The sequence below is a fragment of the Phocoena phocoena genome, chromosome 3 (assembly GCF_963924675.1).
Source record: "Phocoena phocoena chromosome 3, mPhoPho1.1, whole genome shotgun sequence".
Taxonomy (NCBI): Eukaryota; Metazoa; Chordata; class Mammalia; order Artiodactyla; family Phocoenidae; genus Phocoena; species Phocoena phocoena.
In genome coordinates this window covers 40,734,453-40,753,410 of record NC_089221.1, presented here as the reverse complement: position 1 = coordinate 40,753,410, position 18,958 = coordinate 40,734,453, and the positions used below count along the sequence as shown (strand labels likewise).

The following is an 18,958-nucleotide window of genomic DNA, read 5'->3' as shown; positions in this document are numbered from 1 at the left end:
AATTCTTAGAAAAATGGGACGTATGGAACAGCTAAAGTTGTACTTTAAAAATAGTGGAGTGTGATTTAAGAAAACTCAGGCTAGAGCTCTAAGCTAGTTGTCAGAAGGCAGGAAAGGGCTGAAAGATAGGGTCGGGGCTCAACAAGACAGATTGTAAAGAAAGTCCAAGCGATCAGAGGAAAACACTGCCAAGACAGCAGCTTCACAACAGGCAGTAGGGACTAAAAAAAATAAAGGGATGTGTGTGTGAGTGTGTCCTACATATATAAAGTCTAAGGGAAGAACACTCACAGTTTATTAAAGAAATTCATAGTAAAATCACTTTCTGTGCCTGAAGTTAACTTGATTAGTATCAGAAGAAAAGTTAATGTTTAAACAGTCTTTCCCACATCTGCTACTCCCATAATGTCTGTGCAATTGTCATAAATTAGGAGTGGGGAAGGGCACGGTGCCAATTGTCAAAGCAAACAGGCGACTCTGGATTCCAAGTTTCGGATTATGTTCCTTGTGCCGCTGGATTGTGAACGCTGCTGGACCTACCCACGGCCACCCCAGCACTGGAGCGGGAAAGCCCACTCACCTGGATCGTCTCATCCCCGCCCTCTAAACAAGGCACCTTGGCAGGGCCAGCTAGTGAGAGAGGTCAGGATGGAACCCTGTCCCTTTCGTGTCCCAGGCCTTGGTTTCTGTCTACTGGCTTCATTCTAAGTCAGCGTTCCCTTCTCCAGGTGACAGAGGGTCCTCACAAGCATTCATGTTCCCTTTTGCAGCAGAAGGCTCCAGACAGATCCTAGCTCAACTAGAACTCTTTCCAATGAACAACTGGGCTGTTGTTGGCTTATCAAATATGGGCTATAATTTATACCTGTCAACTAAAAAAATTATTCACACCCTAAAAGTTGAGAGTTATGTTTTATCCGGTGGGAAATTTTAGGACTTCAAGTCCTGGAGGCCGCATCTCAAGTAACCCTGAGAGAACTGCTCCCAGGAGGCGAAGGGGGAGCCAGGATATATAAGAGTTTTGCAACAAAGGGCAGGTAGTCTGAACGTGAAAAGATGACTGTTCATTAAAGAAAACCAGATATGTCAAGTTAAAGAATTTAGCTTCTTTAGAAAGCTAAATTTTCAGAAAATTTAGCTTCATTTTCAGAAAATGAGCTTTTAATAGGAAGTTAACATAGCAAGTGACACTAAAGGCACACACGTGCTGTTGACTATGGGGTTGGCACTTATGCCTCTGGAGCTATTCACGACCGCCTGCTCTGCACATCCATCTTCCTCACTGACTCGACTCCCCGTGCCTTAAAGTCAAGGTCTCTGTTTTGTACTTCCTGCACCTCCACATAGCATCCAGCCTGGGTGCGTTAGAAAATCATGTCCATGACTTGGGTGTTACAAGGCCAGATCAGTGAGGGACCCAGGCTGGCATGCCAGGCCAAGTTCTGTTCTCTTTCCTTTCTGCTTCACACCTTCACAGGCTGTAGCCCTCAGGTAAGATGCTCCCTTCTCTTCTTCCTGGGGGTGGGGTACGCACATACCAGCTGGTGGTTATACGGAGGCTTGAGGGAAGGAAGGCCTCAGTCAGCCTCATACTACATCTAACCAGAAAGCTCTATACTGGAGCTAAAAGCACCAGCCCAGCCAACAGTCGAGTGCTACCTTCTTGGCCACTAACCATCGTCTTGTGTTTATGTATCTTTCCAGAATGTCATGAGAAGGTCAAGGCTGGATTTAGAAATGCCTGGTGTCCCCGGTCTTGACATAACACTATCAGCACCAGAATCTCACCATAAACTGTTAACATATTTGTCTTTTAGCAACACTTTGTATGCTTAGAGGGAGTCCTGGAAAGAGAAAGGAGATATGGCTCACTTTGCCAGGACTCTGCCTGCTAGGTTCCTGTCAACTTCGTCCCTTTTGGTCTTAACTTCCAACCTGCAGTGTGGCCAGTGCTCGAGTTGCCTACAATCCTTGACAGACTTATCATCCCTAACGGCATCTATTGCCAATGGTGCCTCTTTCTCTGTCCCAGAAAAACTGTTACTTAAAAAGAATAACCTCAAGTGTAATGCCAGGTTGTCCTCAGCAAGGCCACACTTATGAAGTGGACCATGAGAGTGCGTCTGAAGGTCTTGTCCAGCGCCTACGTAAGTCTTGTCTGCTAGAGATCACTTTGTAGACCACCTCGGGTGAATCAGTGGGGACTAGGGCTTTCATTCAGTAATTCAACAAGTAGTTAGTGACCCCTCTACTCGATGCCAGGTGGCACTCTGGGTTCTGAGCATGTACCAGTGCACAAAACAATGCCCCTACCCTCGGAGACAGAGCAGAAGATGCATAACGAGCACACAAACATATAAAGATAATTTCAGAGAGTACTAACCGCTATTTAGGAAAAGAACCAACATGAAAGGCTAGAGAGTGACTGGGAGGTGTTGTGAAGTGCTAATTCAGACAGGCTGGCTCCGAAAGGTCTCTCTGAGCAAGAGGCATTTGAGCAAAACTGAGAAATAAGAGACAAAATCTTGGGAAGACTGTCCCTTCCAGGAAAAAAGCGTGTGCACCGAAGCTCTGAAGTAGGCATGAGTTCACAATATTCTCCCACCTGTTCATCTCCACTCTTAAGACCCACCTCGTGATTCACCTCCTCCAAGATGTCTTCTGTGACACACTACCCGTATGATAATTTCATTTTGCTTCCCCATCATACAGACAGGCATGCTTCAAAATGTGGATAAGTGTTTCTTTGAATTCCATTTTTTACAGCACCAGACATAAGTTCACACAGGAAAAAGGGTATGAAAGACGGAATACTGCCTGCCATGTCAGTAAACAAAGGATGCCACAGTCATCAGCATTGCAGCCACAGCTGATGCTGAGCTGGTGAGCCCTGAGGGCACAGGAAGGAAAGAATACCTGCCATCTGGCAGCCAACAGACTGCAACCACTCCCTTCCGTGAGCCCTGAGGAAACTCAGGGTATGAAAACACAGGATACTGGCCCCAGATAGCTGAGGTGCACATCAAAGGAATGATTTCAGTGAGTTCAGATTCTTGCATCTTCCCGTACATAGAAAAGCGCTAAATTCTTTAACTTGACATTATCTGGCTTTCTTTAATTAACAGTAAGCTTTTTTATTAATTAATTTTTTTACATCTTTATTGGAGTATAATTGCTTTACAATGGTGTGTTAGTTTCTGCTATACAACAAAGTGAATCAGTTATACACATACGTATGTTCCCATATCTCTTCCCTCTTGCGTTTCCCTCCCTCCCATCCTCCCTATCCCACCGCTCTAGGTGGTCACAGAGCACCGAGCTGATCTCCCTGTGCCATGCGGCTGCTTCCCACTAGCTATCTATTTTATGTTTGGTAGTGTATATATGTCCATGCCTCTCTCTCGCTTTGTCACAGCTTACCCTTCCCCCTCCCCATATCCTCAAGTCCATTCTCTAGTAGGTCTGTGTCTTCTTTATTCCCGTCCTACCCCTAGGTTCTTCATAACATTTTTTTTCCCTTTAGATTCCATATATATGTGTTAGCATACAGTATTTGTCTTTCTCTTTCTGACTTACTTCCCTCTGTATGACAGACTCTAGGTCCATCCACCTCACTACAATTAACTCAATTTCGTTTCTTTCTATGCCTGAGTAATATTCCATTGTATATATGTGCCACATCTTCTTTATCCATTCATCCGATGATGGACACTTAGGTTGCTTCCATCTCCTGGCTACTGTAAATAGAGCAGCAATGAACATTGTGGTACATGACCCTTTTTGAATTACGGTTTTCTCAGGGTATATGCACAGTAGTGGGATTGCTGGGTCGTATGGTAGTTCCATTTGTAGCTTTTTAAGGAACCTCCATACTGTTCTCCATAGTGGCTGTACCAATTCACATTCCCACCAGCAGTGCAAGAGTGTTCCCTTTTCTCCACACCCTCTTCAGCATTTACTGTTTGTAGACTTTTTGATGATGGCCATTCTGACTGGTGTAAGATGATATCTCATTGTAGTTTTGATTTGCATTTCTCTAATGATTAATGATGTTGAGCATTCTTTCATGTGTTTGTTGGCAACCTGTATATCTTCTTTGGAGAAATGTCTATTTAGATCTTCTGCCCATTTTTGGATTGGGTTGTTTGTTTTTTTGTTATTGAGCTGCATGAGCTGCTTGTAAATTTTGGAGATTAATCCTTTGTCAGTTGCTTCATTTGCAAATATTTTCTCCCATTCTGAGGGTTGTCTTTTGGTCTTGTTTATGGTTTCCTTTGCTGTGCAAAAGCTTTGAAGTTTCATTAGGTCCCATTTGTTTATTTTTCTTTTTATTTCCATTTCTCTAGGAGGAGGGTCAAAAAGGATCTTGCTGTGATTTATGTCCTAGAGTGTTCTGCCTATGTTTTCCTCTAAGAGTTTGATAGTTTCTGGCCTTACATTTAGGTCTTTAATCCATTTTGAGCTTATTTTTGTGTATGGTGTCAGTGATCTAATCTCATACTTTTACATGTACCTGTCCAGTTTTCCCAGCACCACTTATTGAAGAGGCTGTCCTTTCTCCACTCTACATTCCTGCCTCCTTTAACAAAGATAAGGTGACCATATGTGCATGGGTTTATCTCTGGGCTTTCTATCCTGTTCCATTGATCTATCTTTCTGTTTTTGTGCCAGTACCATACTGTCTTGATTACTGTAGCTTTGTAGTATAGTCGGAAGTCAGGGAGCCTGATTCCTCCAGCTCCGTTTTTCATTCTCAAGATTGTTTTGGCTATTCAGGGCCTTTTGTGTTTCCATACAAACTGTGAAATTTTTTGTTCTAGTTCTGTGAAAAATGCCAGTGGTAGTTTGATAGGGATTGCATTGAATCTGTAGATTGCTTTGGGTAGTAGAGTCATTTTCACAATGTTGATTCTTCCAATCCAATAACATGGTATATCTCTCCATCTGTTTGTATCATCTTTCATTTCTTTCATCAGTGTCTTATAATTTTCTGCATACAGGTCTTTTGTCTCCTTAGGTAGGTTTATTCCTATATATTTTATTCTTTTCCTTCTTTTGACATTCAGACTACCTGCCCTTTGTTGCAAAACTCTTATATATCCTGGCTCCCCCCTCGCCTCCTGGGAGCAGTTCTCTCAGGGTTACTTGAGATGCGGCCTCCAGGGCTTGAAGTCCTAAAATTTCCCACCGGATAAAACGTAACTCTCATATTTTAGGGTGTGAATAATTTTTTTCGTTGCCAGGTATAAATTATAGCCCTTATTTGATAAGCCAACAACAGCCCATTTATTCTTTGGAAAGAGTTCTAGTTGAGCTAGGATCTGTCTGGAGCCTTCTGCTGCCAAAGGGAACATGAATGCTTGTGAGGACCCTTTGTCACCTAGAGTAGGGAACGCTTAGAATGAAGCCAGTAGACAAAGCTTTGCTCAAGGAGAAAATTTAGGGAACAGATCTACCACCTAGAAATGGTCCATCGGTGGCACTAGCCAGCTGAGCATTTACAAAGCCTAGTGGATACCAGTTTACGGAGTAAGAAAGGAAGACAAATCTATTTATGTATCTACCTATCTAACATCAAATGGTCAAAACCTGGTATTATGAATTTACTATGGAATATTTATAGAAAAGTTTCTATCTAGGTTTAAAAAAAGTACCTTTATGCCATCCCATCAATTATTAATCGGAGAGTTACCGACTCCCAAAGAAAAATCCTTCATTTAAGGATATTTGAGGACTACCCGTTAATAACATATACATGCACCAATTTGAACAAGCAGCTGTAGTCAAATCTTAAATTTATTTAGTGTTTTTACTGAAGTCATAAAGAAGAGACTATTCTTACCAGTTGCCTTCTGGATTTATGAACTGCTGCACTGCATAGCCAAACTGTTCACTTGAAGGACCAGAAAATATCTTTGCTTCCATGAGACCAACATTGTACGCCACACAGCAATTTAAAATGCCTGTGAAGGAAAAATAAAAACGTAGTCCATATTTACAGTTTGTGAATAAAAGTCTGTAATATAATTATCAAAGGCCACTTTAAAAAAAAGTGTTTGAAGTAATAATTATTCTCTTTATCAGTGTTCACCAAAAATAGTGGCTACTGATTTTTAAGTACTAATTTGGGGCCCTGACACCATGCTAAGTACTCTACTTCCATGATTCATTATTTCATTCATCTTCATAGCAATCCTAAAATATGATTATTTTTTTGGCCACACAGCATGGCTTGCAGGATCTCAGTTCCCCAACCAGGGATCAAACCTGTGTCCGCTGCAACAGAAGCATGGAGTCCTAAGCACTGGACAGCCAGGGAATTCCCTGATTGCTAATATTATATTTGTTTTGCAGAAGTTTCTGAGGTTCCTGGAGATAAATGTGTCTCACAGGTAGATAGTGATAAGGGAAGGGCAGGATTTGAACACAGGGCTGTCTGACTGAAGAGCTTGAACTCTTAAACAACATATTACCTCTAGGGATTAAGTAACTTCAGTTCTATCTGTCCTTCCTAATGCAAGACTCTAAACCACCCAAGGGCAGGGTTGGAAGGTTATCTTCTATTTCTTCTGAACCTCCCTGAAGATCTTGACACGAACTCTATATGAAATGTCTGTTGAAAGAGCATTGCTGAATACATCAAAGGAAGTAAAAAAAAAAAAAAAATCACAGCTGCTTGAAAATTGTATCATTTTTTTCAGAAAGGATCATTTCTGAGAATGAAATGTAAGGGAAAGGGGTCATATCTTTTAGTCCAGCAGGAACTGCAAAAGTGGTTTTGCTTTTTGATGCTTTCTGAGTGTTCGAGAAATGATATTCATTTTCAAAGACAACAAAGGCCTTGATAGGATAAAGCCTGGATAGACCTTTTTAAAAAACCTTGTTTGTGATGGAAAGGGAAAGAGGGGAAAGAGTAAGGTTGATGAAGTCTCCCCCTGACACTGATAGCATTAATGCTGGTCATCCTATGTTCTAGAGAAAGAAGATTGTGTGGATATTAACATTCTCTATGGAGATGGGAACAGGCTTCAAGCTGTTTGAGATCAGTAGTTACCTTAGCAGACACTGAAGGCAGAGTGGACTTTTCAAAACTGACATCAAAGTTCCATCAATACGTGTTTTCACAAAGGAATAACCCACTTTCTGGACCACATTGAAAGTGCACAGTATTTCATAAATCTATTGTTTCAGGCATTGAAAGGATGGAGGAAAAGGGCTGGCTCTTCCATTATGCCCGGGTACTTCTGGGGACAGATTCTGAAATGTGCTCCAGAGGAATAATGAGGTCAGTGATGAAGCTTTGGGGACCTAAAGTAGTTGACGTGCCTCTTTACCTGCCAAAAGCATTCTACTGTGGATTTGTTCACTCAAGAGCGCTCGGGTCACTATTATTTTTTAGAAATAAATGTGTTGCCAGGAAGAGAAGGACAAATCATAATTTTCAAATACTCTGTAGCAAAATCTACACAGCTTCACATTTGCAAATTTTCTCCTTAATATCTATTTTTGATATGCACCACTGCTTCTTTATACTTTTCAGGAAATAAAATGCAAACGAAAATAATGTAGCAAAGTAAGCAGAGAACCAGAACTGACATTCAGAATATTGGTGTTTCTAATCAACAGTTTAACTTTACCCCATAGTGCAGAACTCAATAAATCCTATTTAAATACGTTACCAATTATCTAACAAACTAGTAAAAGCTTGGGGAGGTGATATCAAACTGTCTCCTCTTTTAAAATATCTTTTGCTAGAAAGACCACATATGGTTATATATATAATGACCTCATTTTTTTCCCTATTAATTAGACCTTGGCAGATCATGGCATGACATGAAATCACGATGGAGTCCATTTTATCACGTAGCAGTTAAGTTTTATTATATATACGCACAAATGTGTATATACATACTTATATGTATATACTATGTGTGTACATATATATGCATGTGTATATACATACATATATAAACTATTAGTTAAAAATGTAAATCATATTATTTCATCTCTCTGCTTAAAATACCCCAATGTCTGAGAATAAAATCCAATTTCCTTACCACAGTTTCAAAAGCCCTTCATGATCTGGCCCTTGTGTATCTGGTGACTTTCACTTTCCACCACTGTCCTCGCTCACTGTGCTCCAGCCACCCTGGCTCTCCTTCTGTCCCTTGAACACATCCAGTTCATTCTGCTTATGGCCTTTGCAGCGGCTTGACCCACTGCCTACAGCACTCTTCCCCACTCGATATTTGTGTCCTGCCACCTGTTCACCATTTAAGTCTTTGCTCAAGTCTCTGCTGTTCTCGTAGAGACCTCCCCTCACTCCTCTACCAGCAACATCCTTCTCCATCATTACCCCAACATCGCAGCGCTTATCATCTGAAGTGATCTTACGTATCTGCATTGTTCTGTGTCTCTCTGCCTACTAAAATCTAAGCGACTTGAGAGCTCAGATCTTATTTCTTTTATTCACTCCTACTTTCCCAGCACCTAGGGTAATATTTGTTGAATGAAATGAATTTTTAATGAATAGGTGGTCTTTGATAATGATATTTATCATTATCATATCATAATATGATAATCATATTAATATCATTCTCATAATCATATCATTCTCATGCAAGTGCAGTTAATTTCCTTCCAGTATTTTTTCCCTCTAAGATTTAAACCATAATGTATATTCCAATTTGTAGCCTACTATTTCTTAATGCTTATGTTTGTCCGCCTATGTCAGAATCATCTTGATTCATTTGATCCCCACCAACCTTGTGAAACAGCAAAACCTAGCTATTATTACCAATGTACAAATATGGAAATGGCAACTCATGGAGATTAGATGTCTTTCTTGCTCAGTGTCACACAATTGGTAGCTGAGATCTGAGTCTTGGTCTGGCTCATCTTCTCAAACTTATTGTCCAGAATTTCCATTCATAAACGGTCTGCTCATTTTTCTCACAAAACATGTCCTTCTCCATCACCACTCCTTTATTCCACTGATACTAAATCTCTTCTTTCCTGTACTTCAATCCTTCCCTCAAGAGCCTGCCACTTTTGATAAATCTGGACAATCTCAGTTCACTATACTTATTTTTCTCAAATATATATTTAAAACTCACTATGTCACCATTTCACACTTTGCCTATGATAGCTAATTAGCTTCTATAAATTTAATGTAAGTATTCGGTCTAATTCAATGTCTATTTCCTCTTTACAATCCCACTGGTCATAGTAATATGCTCCTATGTCTGTTCTCATAAATTAACTGAATCATATGGAAAATAACAACCCTATTTGGTTCATTGTGTTTCCTTACCCCCCAAACATGCCCACACACTAAGTAATGAATCATTCAAAAAATATTTATCCAAGTCCTTTGTGCGAGGCATTTTCCTAGGTCCTGGAGATATAGCAACGAACAAAACAGACAAGATCTCTGCTGTCTTTGAGCTTTCATTCTTGTAACTGGAATAAAATAATGAACAATTATATCATCATGGGATAAGCATTAAATTTCAGAAAACTAAAAGAACCCTGATCCAAAAGTTGAGAAGAGGGTACGTCTGAGTTTGAAGCCTTCATAGAAGAGGTGGCAATCCATGGACCTTGGAGGATGAGCTGGAAGTCACTGCATAAAGAGGAAGGCCAAGGTCACTCCAGGCCCAAGGAACACCCTGCTCAGTATTATGGAGAAGTGAAAGAGAAGAGTATGGGGACGGTGAGAAACTGGCCCAGCAAGTCACAGATTATTAATTTATACATTCCAGGTCTATATTAGATGCAGTGAGTTTCAAGGTGACTTCAGCCTTGTCCTGTCAGGGTCATGTCAGAGTGTAACTCTTCCCCCCGGTCCTCATGCGGATGCCTGTGAATGCAGTAACAGTGCAGCTAAGTACTTATCCAAGGTGACCTTGCTGTATATTTGTTGATAGTAACCGAGCCCAAGTATTCAGTGAATCTCACGACCGTTTACTGCAAAAATAAGCAATGTATGTCCTGCAGGGTTAACTAATTTCCTCTCTGTCCGCAATTAAAAGGGTGTCGTGTTTCATCCTTGATTATAACCTGGCTTGTTGTCATTTTTATATCCACAGGCAAACCAGATAGTTAAGCACACAATGATTAATGCAAACTTCTTTTTTCTTCCACTCATTTAAAAATTTTATAGCACCTCCTGCCCTGAGAGTTCCTGCTCATCTCCGAAACAGATTTCTGGGAAACTTTAATAATTAAGAATTAGTTTAAGTAAAAATGGAGTTCACTCTCCCACTTTATTCTGGAACCTGATTTTAAATTATAAGATAATTCAAAAGAGAAATAAATATATGTTTGGTAATGAGATATAGTTAACCCAGTTTTGTTCTCAATATGTAGTGAAGCTCAGAAAGGAACAAAATCTTCAGAAAACAAGGGCAGAAATAAACGTATTAAACAAAATATATCATTCTATATTCAACACAAGATTTTGTCAGGAAGTGTCTCGATTTCCATGATATCACTGTCAGAGCTCAATGACACATATTTGTAGTAGAAGATGGTAGGAAAGTCTAATTTGTATGGCTAATGCAAAACTTAAGCATATCTACATATGTTGAAGGGCAGGTGGGGCTGGCTTTTCACGGAAGGGGTTCATTTGCAAAAAGATCCAGAGAGTTAAAGGGGAAAAAAATTCATGTTAAGAGAAAAGAATTAAGGCCCAAAGCAAGAGGTAGAATTGGGAAGAGAGGAGTATTTTTAACTAGTACTCTCTTATTGCATTCTAGCCCATTCCTGCAGATGTATGCTGGCATTTTAGGGAGGAAATGTCTGTTAAGTAGTAAACAAAAATACAAGAACTCTTTTAGTTATAAAATAAGTCAGGGGGGTGTAAGGTACAGCATGGTGGCTATAGTTAATAATACTGTATTGTACGTTTGAATGTTGCTAAGAGAATAGATCTTAAAAGCTCTCAACACAAGAAAAAAATCTGTAATTATGTGTGGTAATAGATGTTAACTAGACTTATTGTGGCAATCATTTTGCAATATATACATGTATCAAATCATTGTGTTGAAAACAAACAACCTAATCAAAAATGGGCAGAAGACCTAAATAGACATTTCTCCAAAGAAGACATACAGATGGCCAAGAAGCACATGAAAAGCTGCTCAACATCACTAATTATTAGAGACATGCAAATTGAAACTACAATGAGGTACCACCTCACACCAATCAGAATGGCCATCACCAAAAAATCGACAAACAATAAATGCTGGAGAGGGTGTGAAGAAAGGGAACCCTCCTACACTGTTGCTGGGAATGTAAAGTGATACAACCACTATGGAGAACAGTATGGAGGTTCCTTAAAAAACTAAATATAGGGCTTCCCTGGTGGCGCAGTGGTTAAGAACCCGCCTGCCAATGTAGGGGACACGGGTTCAAGCCCTGGTCCGGGAAGATCCCACATGCCACGGAGCAACTAAGCCCGTGTGCTACAACTACTGAGCCTGTGCTCTAGAGCCCACAAGCCACAACTACTGAGGCTGTGTGCCACAATTACTGAAGCCCGGGTGCCTAGAGCTCGTGCTCCACAGCGAGAGAAGCCTCCGCAATGAGTAGCCCGCGCATCATAACAAAGAGTAGCCTCCCCTTGCCGCAACTAGAGAAAGCCCGCACATAGCAACAGAGACCCAACGCAGGCACAAAAAAACAAAACCAAAAACGAAACTAAATATAAAACTACCATGTGATCCAGCAATCCCACAACCAGGCAGATCCCCGGAGAAAATCATAATTTGAAAAGATACATGCACCCCGATGTTCACTGCAGCACTATTTACAATAGGAAAGACATGTAAACAATCTAAATTTCCATCAACAGAGGAATGGATAAAAAAGGTGTGGTACATATATAGAATGGAATATTACTCAGCCATGAAAAAGAACAAAATGATGCCATTTGCAGCAACATGGATGAACCTAGAGCTTATCATACTAAGTAATGTCAGACAGAAAGACAGATATCACATGATATCACTTACATGTGGAATCTAATAAAAAATGATACAAATAAACTTATTTATGAAACAGAAACTCACAGATCTCGAAATCAAACATATGGTTACCAAAGGGGAAATGTGGGGGGAAAGTGATAAATTAGAAGATTGGGATTAACATATACACATTACTATATATAAAATAGATAAGTAATAAGGACCCACCGATTAGCACAGGGAACTCTATCAGTATTCTGTAATAACCTACATGGGAAAAGAATCTGAATGGAGATATATATATATATATAAAACTGATTCACTTTGCTGTACACCAGAAACTAACATAATATTAAGTCAAATATACTCCAATAAAAATTCTAAAAGTTAATTGTGCTGTACACTTGAAGGTAATATAATATTATATGTCAATTATATCTCAATAAAAAATAAAATAAAATCCAAATTACTCATATACATGAACTCTAAGGTCTGAATGTCTATGAAAGTGCAAGCACAGGGTGTCACTGATTTAAGAATGTGGAGCAAATCTCTATCCCATGGCTGGTGGGGACTGGTCCTCAGAAGCTGCAGAGGTATTGGCAAAGGCAGGGGCAGCAGGAAGGTCCAGTTATCACCAAGACATGGGGGAACTCTCTTAGGGGACAGCAAAGGTTCCCAGAAGAACTGTGCTTAAGAGTCCAGGAGAAACACTCTCATCTAAATCAGGGATGGGTGAAACTCCAGGTATGATCTGTCTTGGGGCAAATTTCTCCCTATCTGGGGGTCTGTGAACCTAGAAAATAATTTCTCTGCTTCTAAAAAAGGATGGTGTGACAGGCATGTGAGAGACATTTCCATTTAAAAGGGAGATTAGAAGGAATAAAGGAGTCGCTGGTACCAAGAAAGTTTAACATAGCAGGTCAGATTCCATTAGGTTTTCAGGCCTGAAAATAATCCTCTGTTGCTCAAGGCTCTGTCCTCTGGGCCTGCAACAGCTCTATTGGCCTCTTCTTCTTTGTCCCCTTCAGTTCAAGAGCAGCATTTCTGCTGAGACAACATTCCTAAAAACCTTGTAGGTCTCCTGTGTATGTCATGGGGATCTGTGCCATTTGACAAGAGAGCTCTCCACAGATCTTTCCTGGATAACTCTTTCTTCCTGGCCTCTGCTGAGACGGTTGAGAGGATCCAGGAATCACACGCCTAATCCATTCAGCAAATCGTTTTCCAACCACACTTTTGGCCTTCCCTTCAGAGCACACTTTCCTAACAATGAGTCCCCTAATATTTGCTCTCTTTTTTTTTGAATCTGGATAGACTAAGAATTTCTCAAATCATTAAGTACTGTTCTTATTTTGTTTAATGCTTCCTTCCTCAATTTATCTCTTTCCTCTTGCACTTGACTACATTCAGCAAGGAAAAAAGCAGCCTGCACCCTCAACATTTTGCTTGGAAATCTCCTCAGCTAAATATCTAAGTTAATTGCTTGAAAGCTTCCCACACAACAGTAGGACACAGTTAGGCCAAACTTTCTGCCACTATATAACAGGGATCACCATTCCTTCAGTTTCCAACAACATGTTCCTCATTTCCTTCTGAGCCCTCACTGGAAGTGGCTTCGCATTCATGTTTCCGCCAACAGTTTCCACAAGGTGATCTTCAAAGCCCCTCTATCTAAATAAGGTAATATTCACAGATTTTGAGGACGGAGATATAGAAATATCTTTGGGGGATCACCATTCAATTCAATATGATGGGTATGCCAGTAAAGTTAGATCCTGCCCGATGTTTACCTGGGCCATTTTTTCAGGGTTGTGTTTGCAGCAAGAAAGCTTGAGGGTAAGGTAAATCTCACTCTCCAGGACAAAGAATGGGTTTGCTGAATTCTTGCTGTGAAACAGCAGGTCACCAGACTCAGTTTTCCTCTCTCATAATGCAACCTACTCGACGTGTGCAGGCTTCCACTTGGATCCCTTCCCGTTGCCCTCATGATGCTTTGTGGGGAAGCGCAGGGAAACTGATGTAAACATGCCCGTGCAACCTGTCATGCCATGAGTAATAAAGTCCTTGGTCTCTGACTCAGGCACCTCGTGTCATCTGTCAGCATCCATGAAACTGTAACGAGCTGATGTATTAGTTTTTACAGAGCGTAAAAGCAAATATCAGACTTGTCAGGGTGGAGAACAAAAACTCCCCCATCTGGGTATTGAGGGCTGAATGACAATGAAAATGGATAACTCCTGGGGGTTCAGAGAAATCTTGGGAGAGCACTATATTTTCCTATAAGGGTGGAATAGGGATTCAAAAGAATTATATTTCAATTTGAAGAAGCAAAGAGATTACAGCTAATATCTGGGTAATGATTTCATAATTTGTTCTGCTCCGTAATTTATGACCACTTTTTTTAAAATGATGTGTGCATGTATCATTTATTTGACATTTACTCTGCATGCATATTAAAGAAACATGTGCATCACTTCCGTGCAGAAATAAATGCATTACTATGTAGTTAAGCCTAAAGGGGCATTATGGATGAATTACATCTTCCCCCAATTCCCATGTTGAACCCCTAATTCCTAATGTGACTATATATGAGGATACGACCTCTAAGGAGGTAATTCGGTTAAAAGAGGTCATAAACGTGGGAATCTAATCTGATAGGACTGGTGTTCATATAAAAAGAGGAAGAGACACCAGATCTCTCTCTCTGCATGTACATACAGAGGAAAGGGCACATGAAGACACAGACAAAAGGCAGCAGTCTACAAGCCAGGAAGAGAGGCATCACCAGAAATCAACCTTAATGACCTCCTGATCTTGGACTACTATCTCCAGAGCCGTGAGAAAATAAATTTCTGTTGTTAAAGCCACCCATTCAGTAGTGTCTTGCTACGGCAGCTCCAGCAGACTAAGATGGGGGAAATCGGATAATATCAGAAATTTTCAATTTACTATGCTGCGTTTCAAAGATAAGCCTGTCAATATACAGATGTGCATATATAAATACAGGAGAGATATATACTAATTCAAGTATATATATCATTTAAGGTTCACATTTTGTATGAAAAAAATACAAGTTGTTATTTTGTGACAAAGTAACTACATCAAGTATTAGAGTAGTGCACACATTGTTGGGTGATTTTGATGCCCTTTCACAACTTTTGATCTTGCAGGCAAGGAACATCTTCAAAAGTCTATAGCAATTGCTTCTGAAGTCCGTTTATTATGACAGTACTTCCTAACAACTCAATATATTCTCTTTTTTTCATGAGGATGTTGGAGGATGAGTTGCCATCTGGCAGACTCACTGGCTCCCAATGGCCGAGAGGATGGGGTAAAGTAGTGGAATACCAGCTCATCAATTCACTTTCTATTTTAACAGTATCTTCCTAAATTCCTTTTATGTGAAAGGAGAAACTCCTCTCTCTTCCTCTCCCTCTCAGAATAGCATTTTTGTGCATTTAGCAAGTCAGTGCCTGTTGAATAGCTCGCTCGTTAACAAGATATGCCTGACACATCTCAAGGCCATGTATGGAAACAACAGACATAACTGAGGTAGTATTTCTTCTATTATATCTCTGTTCACAGGCCACTTCTCTATAAACTTTTGGTTTGGGTCTTCCCCTATCATTTTAGCCTGTACGCACCCATCTTATAATTCACCATCTGCATCTCTTATTGTGATGTACTACCTCGAAATGTTACTTACTGTTCTCTTGTGTACGTTTTGTCTCTTGCTAGTTGCATACTCATTGCCTCCCCACCCTGTCTGACCTCACCTCCTATCCTATCTTTTTAGCTCACTCACCTGGCTCTTCCTTAAACTCACTCTGAGCTTAGGCCTTTTGCATTTGTTTCTTCTGCATGGAACACTCTTCCCAGAGAGTGTTCTGTTTCTACATCAAACATCAACCCATCAGAGCTGCCATTCCTCATTACCTGTGGTGGTCAGGGGGCTCCCAGGGATCCCCCTCTCCTGCTATCCATGCCTTTGTGCGATCCTCTCTCCTTGAGGGCAGGATCTGTGACTTCAAACCAATAGAAATGAAGATTCAAAATGCAGAATCAAATATCACAGAGTATCACTTCTGTAATTACATTACATAAGATTGTAACGTCCATCTTGCTAGTAGATGCCTTCTCTTGTTGGCTTTGATGAAGCAAAGAGGCCCACAGGGCAAGGAACTGAAGGCAGCCTTCCACTGAGAACCAATGGGGAACTGAGGCCCTCAGTCTAATAGCCCTGGAGAAAATTAATTCTGCCAACAATTAAAATGAGCAGAAGTGGTCCTTCCTCAGTTAAGAATTCAGATGAGACCCCTGCCCTGGCCGACACCTTATTGCAGCCTTATGAGAGAACCTGAAGCAGAGGACCTCAGTGAAGCCATGCCCAAATTCCTGACCCACAGAAATTGTAAGATAATAAATGTATATTATTTTAAGTTACCCCATGTGTGGTAATTTGTTATACAGCAATAGATATAATATAACCCCAAGCAAAAAAATATCTTCCTTCTTCCCACTCCCTGCCTAGCATTCTCTGTCCCCCTTACTGTGCATTGCTACCTCTTATGTGATGTATTTATGTTTTTAATTTATCTTCCACCCTCATTAGAATCTGTATTAGAAGAGTTAAGTTTTGTAGGGATTGACATGTCTACAATTTGGGAAGGAATGTCTCTTTAAGGAAAAAATTATAAAATTGTGAAACAAATTCAGGTATAAAATTAACTTTTTGTTTAGAATGAGAAAAGTAATCCTAGCAAATAAATAGTTTTGAAACCTGAAAAATATATTTTTTAAAAAACATACCTTTTACTGATTGCCTGACATACTTCTGTAATACATTTTGCCTTGGCTCTACATCTTTTTTTTTTTTTTTTGCGGTACGCGGGCCTCTCACTGTTGTGGCCTCTCCCATTGCGGAGCACAGGCTCCGGACGCGCAAGCTCAGCGGCCATGGCTCACGGGCCCAGCCGCTCTGCGGCATGTGGGATCTTCCTGGACCGGGGCACGAACCCACGTCCCCTGCATCAGCAGGCGGACTCTCAACCACTGCGCCACTAGGGAAGCCCGACTCTACATCTGTTGATCACCTCTTTACTTGATAACTTTATAAAATCATACTCTCTAAAAAGTAATTTTTTTGGCATGGTAAATTGAATGTTTAAAATTATTATTATTTACAGTTAAGGAAAGTTTCTTTCATTTTTATAACACCTTATTTGTAATGTCATGTAAATGTTTAGGACTGTTTTCCAGTATCATACAGGAGCTATAATATTTCAAGGTACCTCAAATTTTCTTTTAAAGGGATTAATCCAGAAACTTTTTGAACTGATGACATTTATCAAACAGTTTGCTGTTGATGTCTTCGTTGAAATATGTTATTTTAGGGTATAAAAGAGACAATGATCTGAACTTTTGCATATTTAATAAAAATATCAGGCATGTGAATACATGGGAAGAGGCCTGCAGAGTGAGGGTGCCTGAAGCTTAAGCTTCCCCTGTTTTATGGTAAATCTGCCTTTGTCCCGAAAAGTAGGGACTCTGTCTGTTTTGTTTACTGCTATATTCCCCTGTACTCAGAGAATCTACATGGTTGTAGATTAATAATCAATTGAATTAACAGATGGACTGCTGATTGTTTCGCCTTTCCACATAATAATAAGTTATACATATAATGGGAGATCAGTAAAGACCAGGTTTATCAATAAATATAAGTTCTGGACTGAATCAAAGGAAGATGCCTGAATGCTGGTTACGGAGAAGATACATATAGAGGTAGATTAAAAGATTAATAAATATGTACATACATATGTATATACAAATATACACACATTTTATTTTCTATTTAGAATTTTAGAGAACATTTAACTTTGCTTTTTATCTAGCTTTAGGAGAACCCTATATTTTGGGGTGATGTAGAGGCAGAAATATGCCAGTGCTGGAAGTACAAGGATTTTTTTTTTTTTAACTGAAAAATCCACATACTGTGCAAGACCAACAGTACCACGTAGAGCCTAAAAGCTTGGCCTCTGAGGTTGGAATAGCTCTGTGACCTTGGACAAGATCCTCATCCTATATAAACCACTGCTTTTTCACCCGTGAAATAGACCTAATCTATGAGCCTACGTTATTGTGATCAGACAGTATATATAAAACTCTAACCCAGTGTCCACCAAATGATGAGCACTCAGTAAAGACAGCTTGTTTTTGTTATTTTCTTTTACTATTAATATCATTATATATTACTGATAATAGCATACTTTTTGAGAAATTGTAAAAGGCATGTTAATTTGTGATCCTACTTTCACCTCTCACATAAAAAAACATATCCTAAATGTTTCCATTTAAGTTTCTGAGAACAGCTGTGCAATGGATAGGAGGACGGCATGTCTACATTTTGCTGAGACATACTCACCATGAGAGCCAAGAAAACATTATCAGCCCATGGACCCTCCAGGAAACCACAAACGCAGGAAATGGGGTTACTCAGACCCTGACTTTGAAACTAAGAAAACAGACTTCATGGGACTTCCCTGGTGGCACAGTGGTTGAGGATCCACCTGCTAATGCAGGTCTGGGAACATCCCACATGTCACGGAGCAACTAAGCCCGTGAGCCACAACTACTGAGCCTGTGCTCCAGAGCCCGCGAGCCACAACTACTGAAGCCCATGCACCTGGAGCCCGTGCTCCGCAACATGAGAAGCCACCGCAAGGAGAAGCCCCAGCACACCGCAACTAGAGAAAGCCCGTGCACAGCAAGGAAGACCCAATGCAGCCAAAAATAAATAAATAAATAACAGTATATTAGGGAAAAAAAGAAAACAGACTTCAAACCCTCAACTGTAGCTAATCATTACCGAGAATATGTACAACAGAAAATGGTCATAGGTCACATTAGATCCTTTGAACATGTACAAAATTACAGGAAGTCATTCTCAATAGCATTGTCTTCATGCTGAAAGGACAATACTGCAGAAA

The 18,958-nt window shown here is 40.1% G+C and overlaps 1 protein-coding gene across 1 annotated transcript in view; it reads right to left on the bottom strand.

Annotated features, from left to right (window-relative positions):
• ITGA2 (integrin subunit alpha 2) overlaps window positions 1-18,958 on the bottom strand; it is a 103,658-nt gene that overhangs the window by 72,534 nt on the left and 12,166 nt on the right. The window contains exon 2 of the mRNA XM_065873343.1: window positions 5,843-5,963. Within this exon, the coding sequence (XP_065729415.1) occupies window positions 5,843-5,963 (121 nt within the window). The remainder of the gene's footprint in view (window positions 1-5,842; window positions 5,964-18,958) is intronic.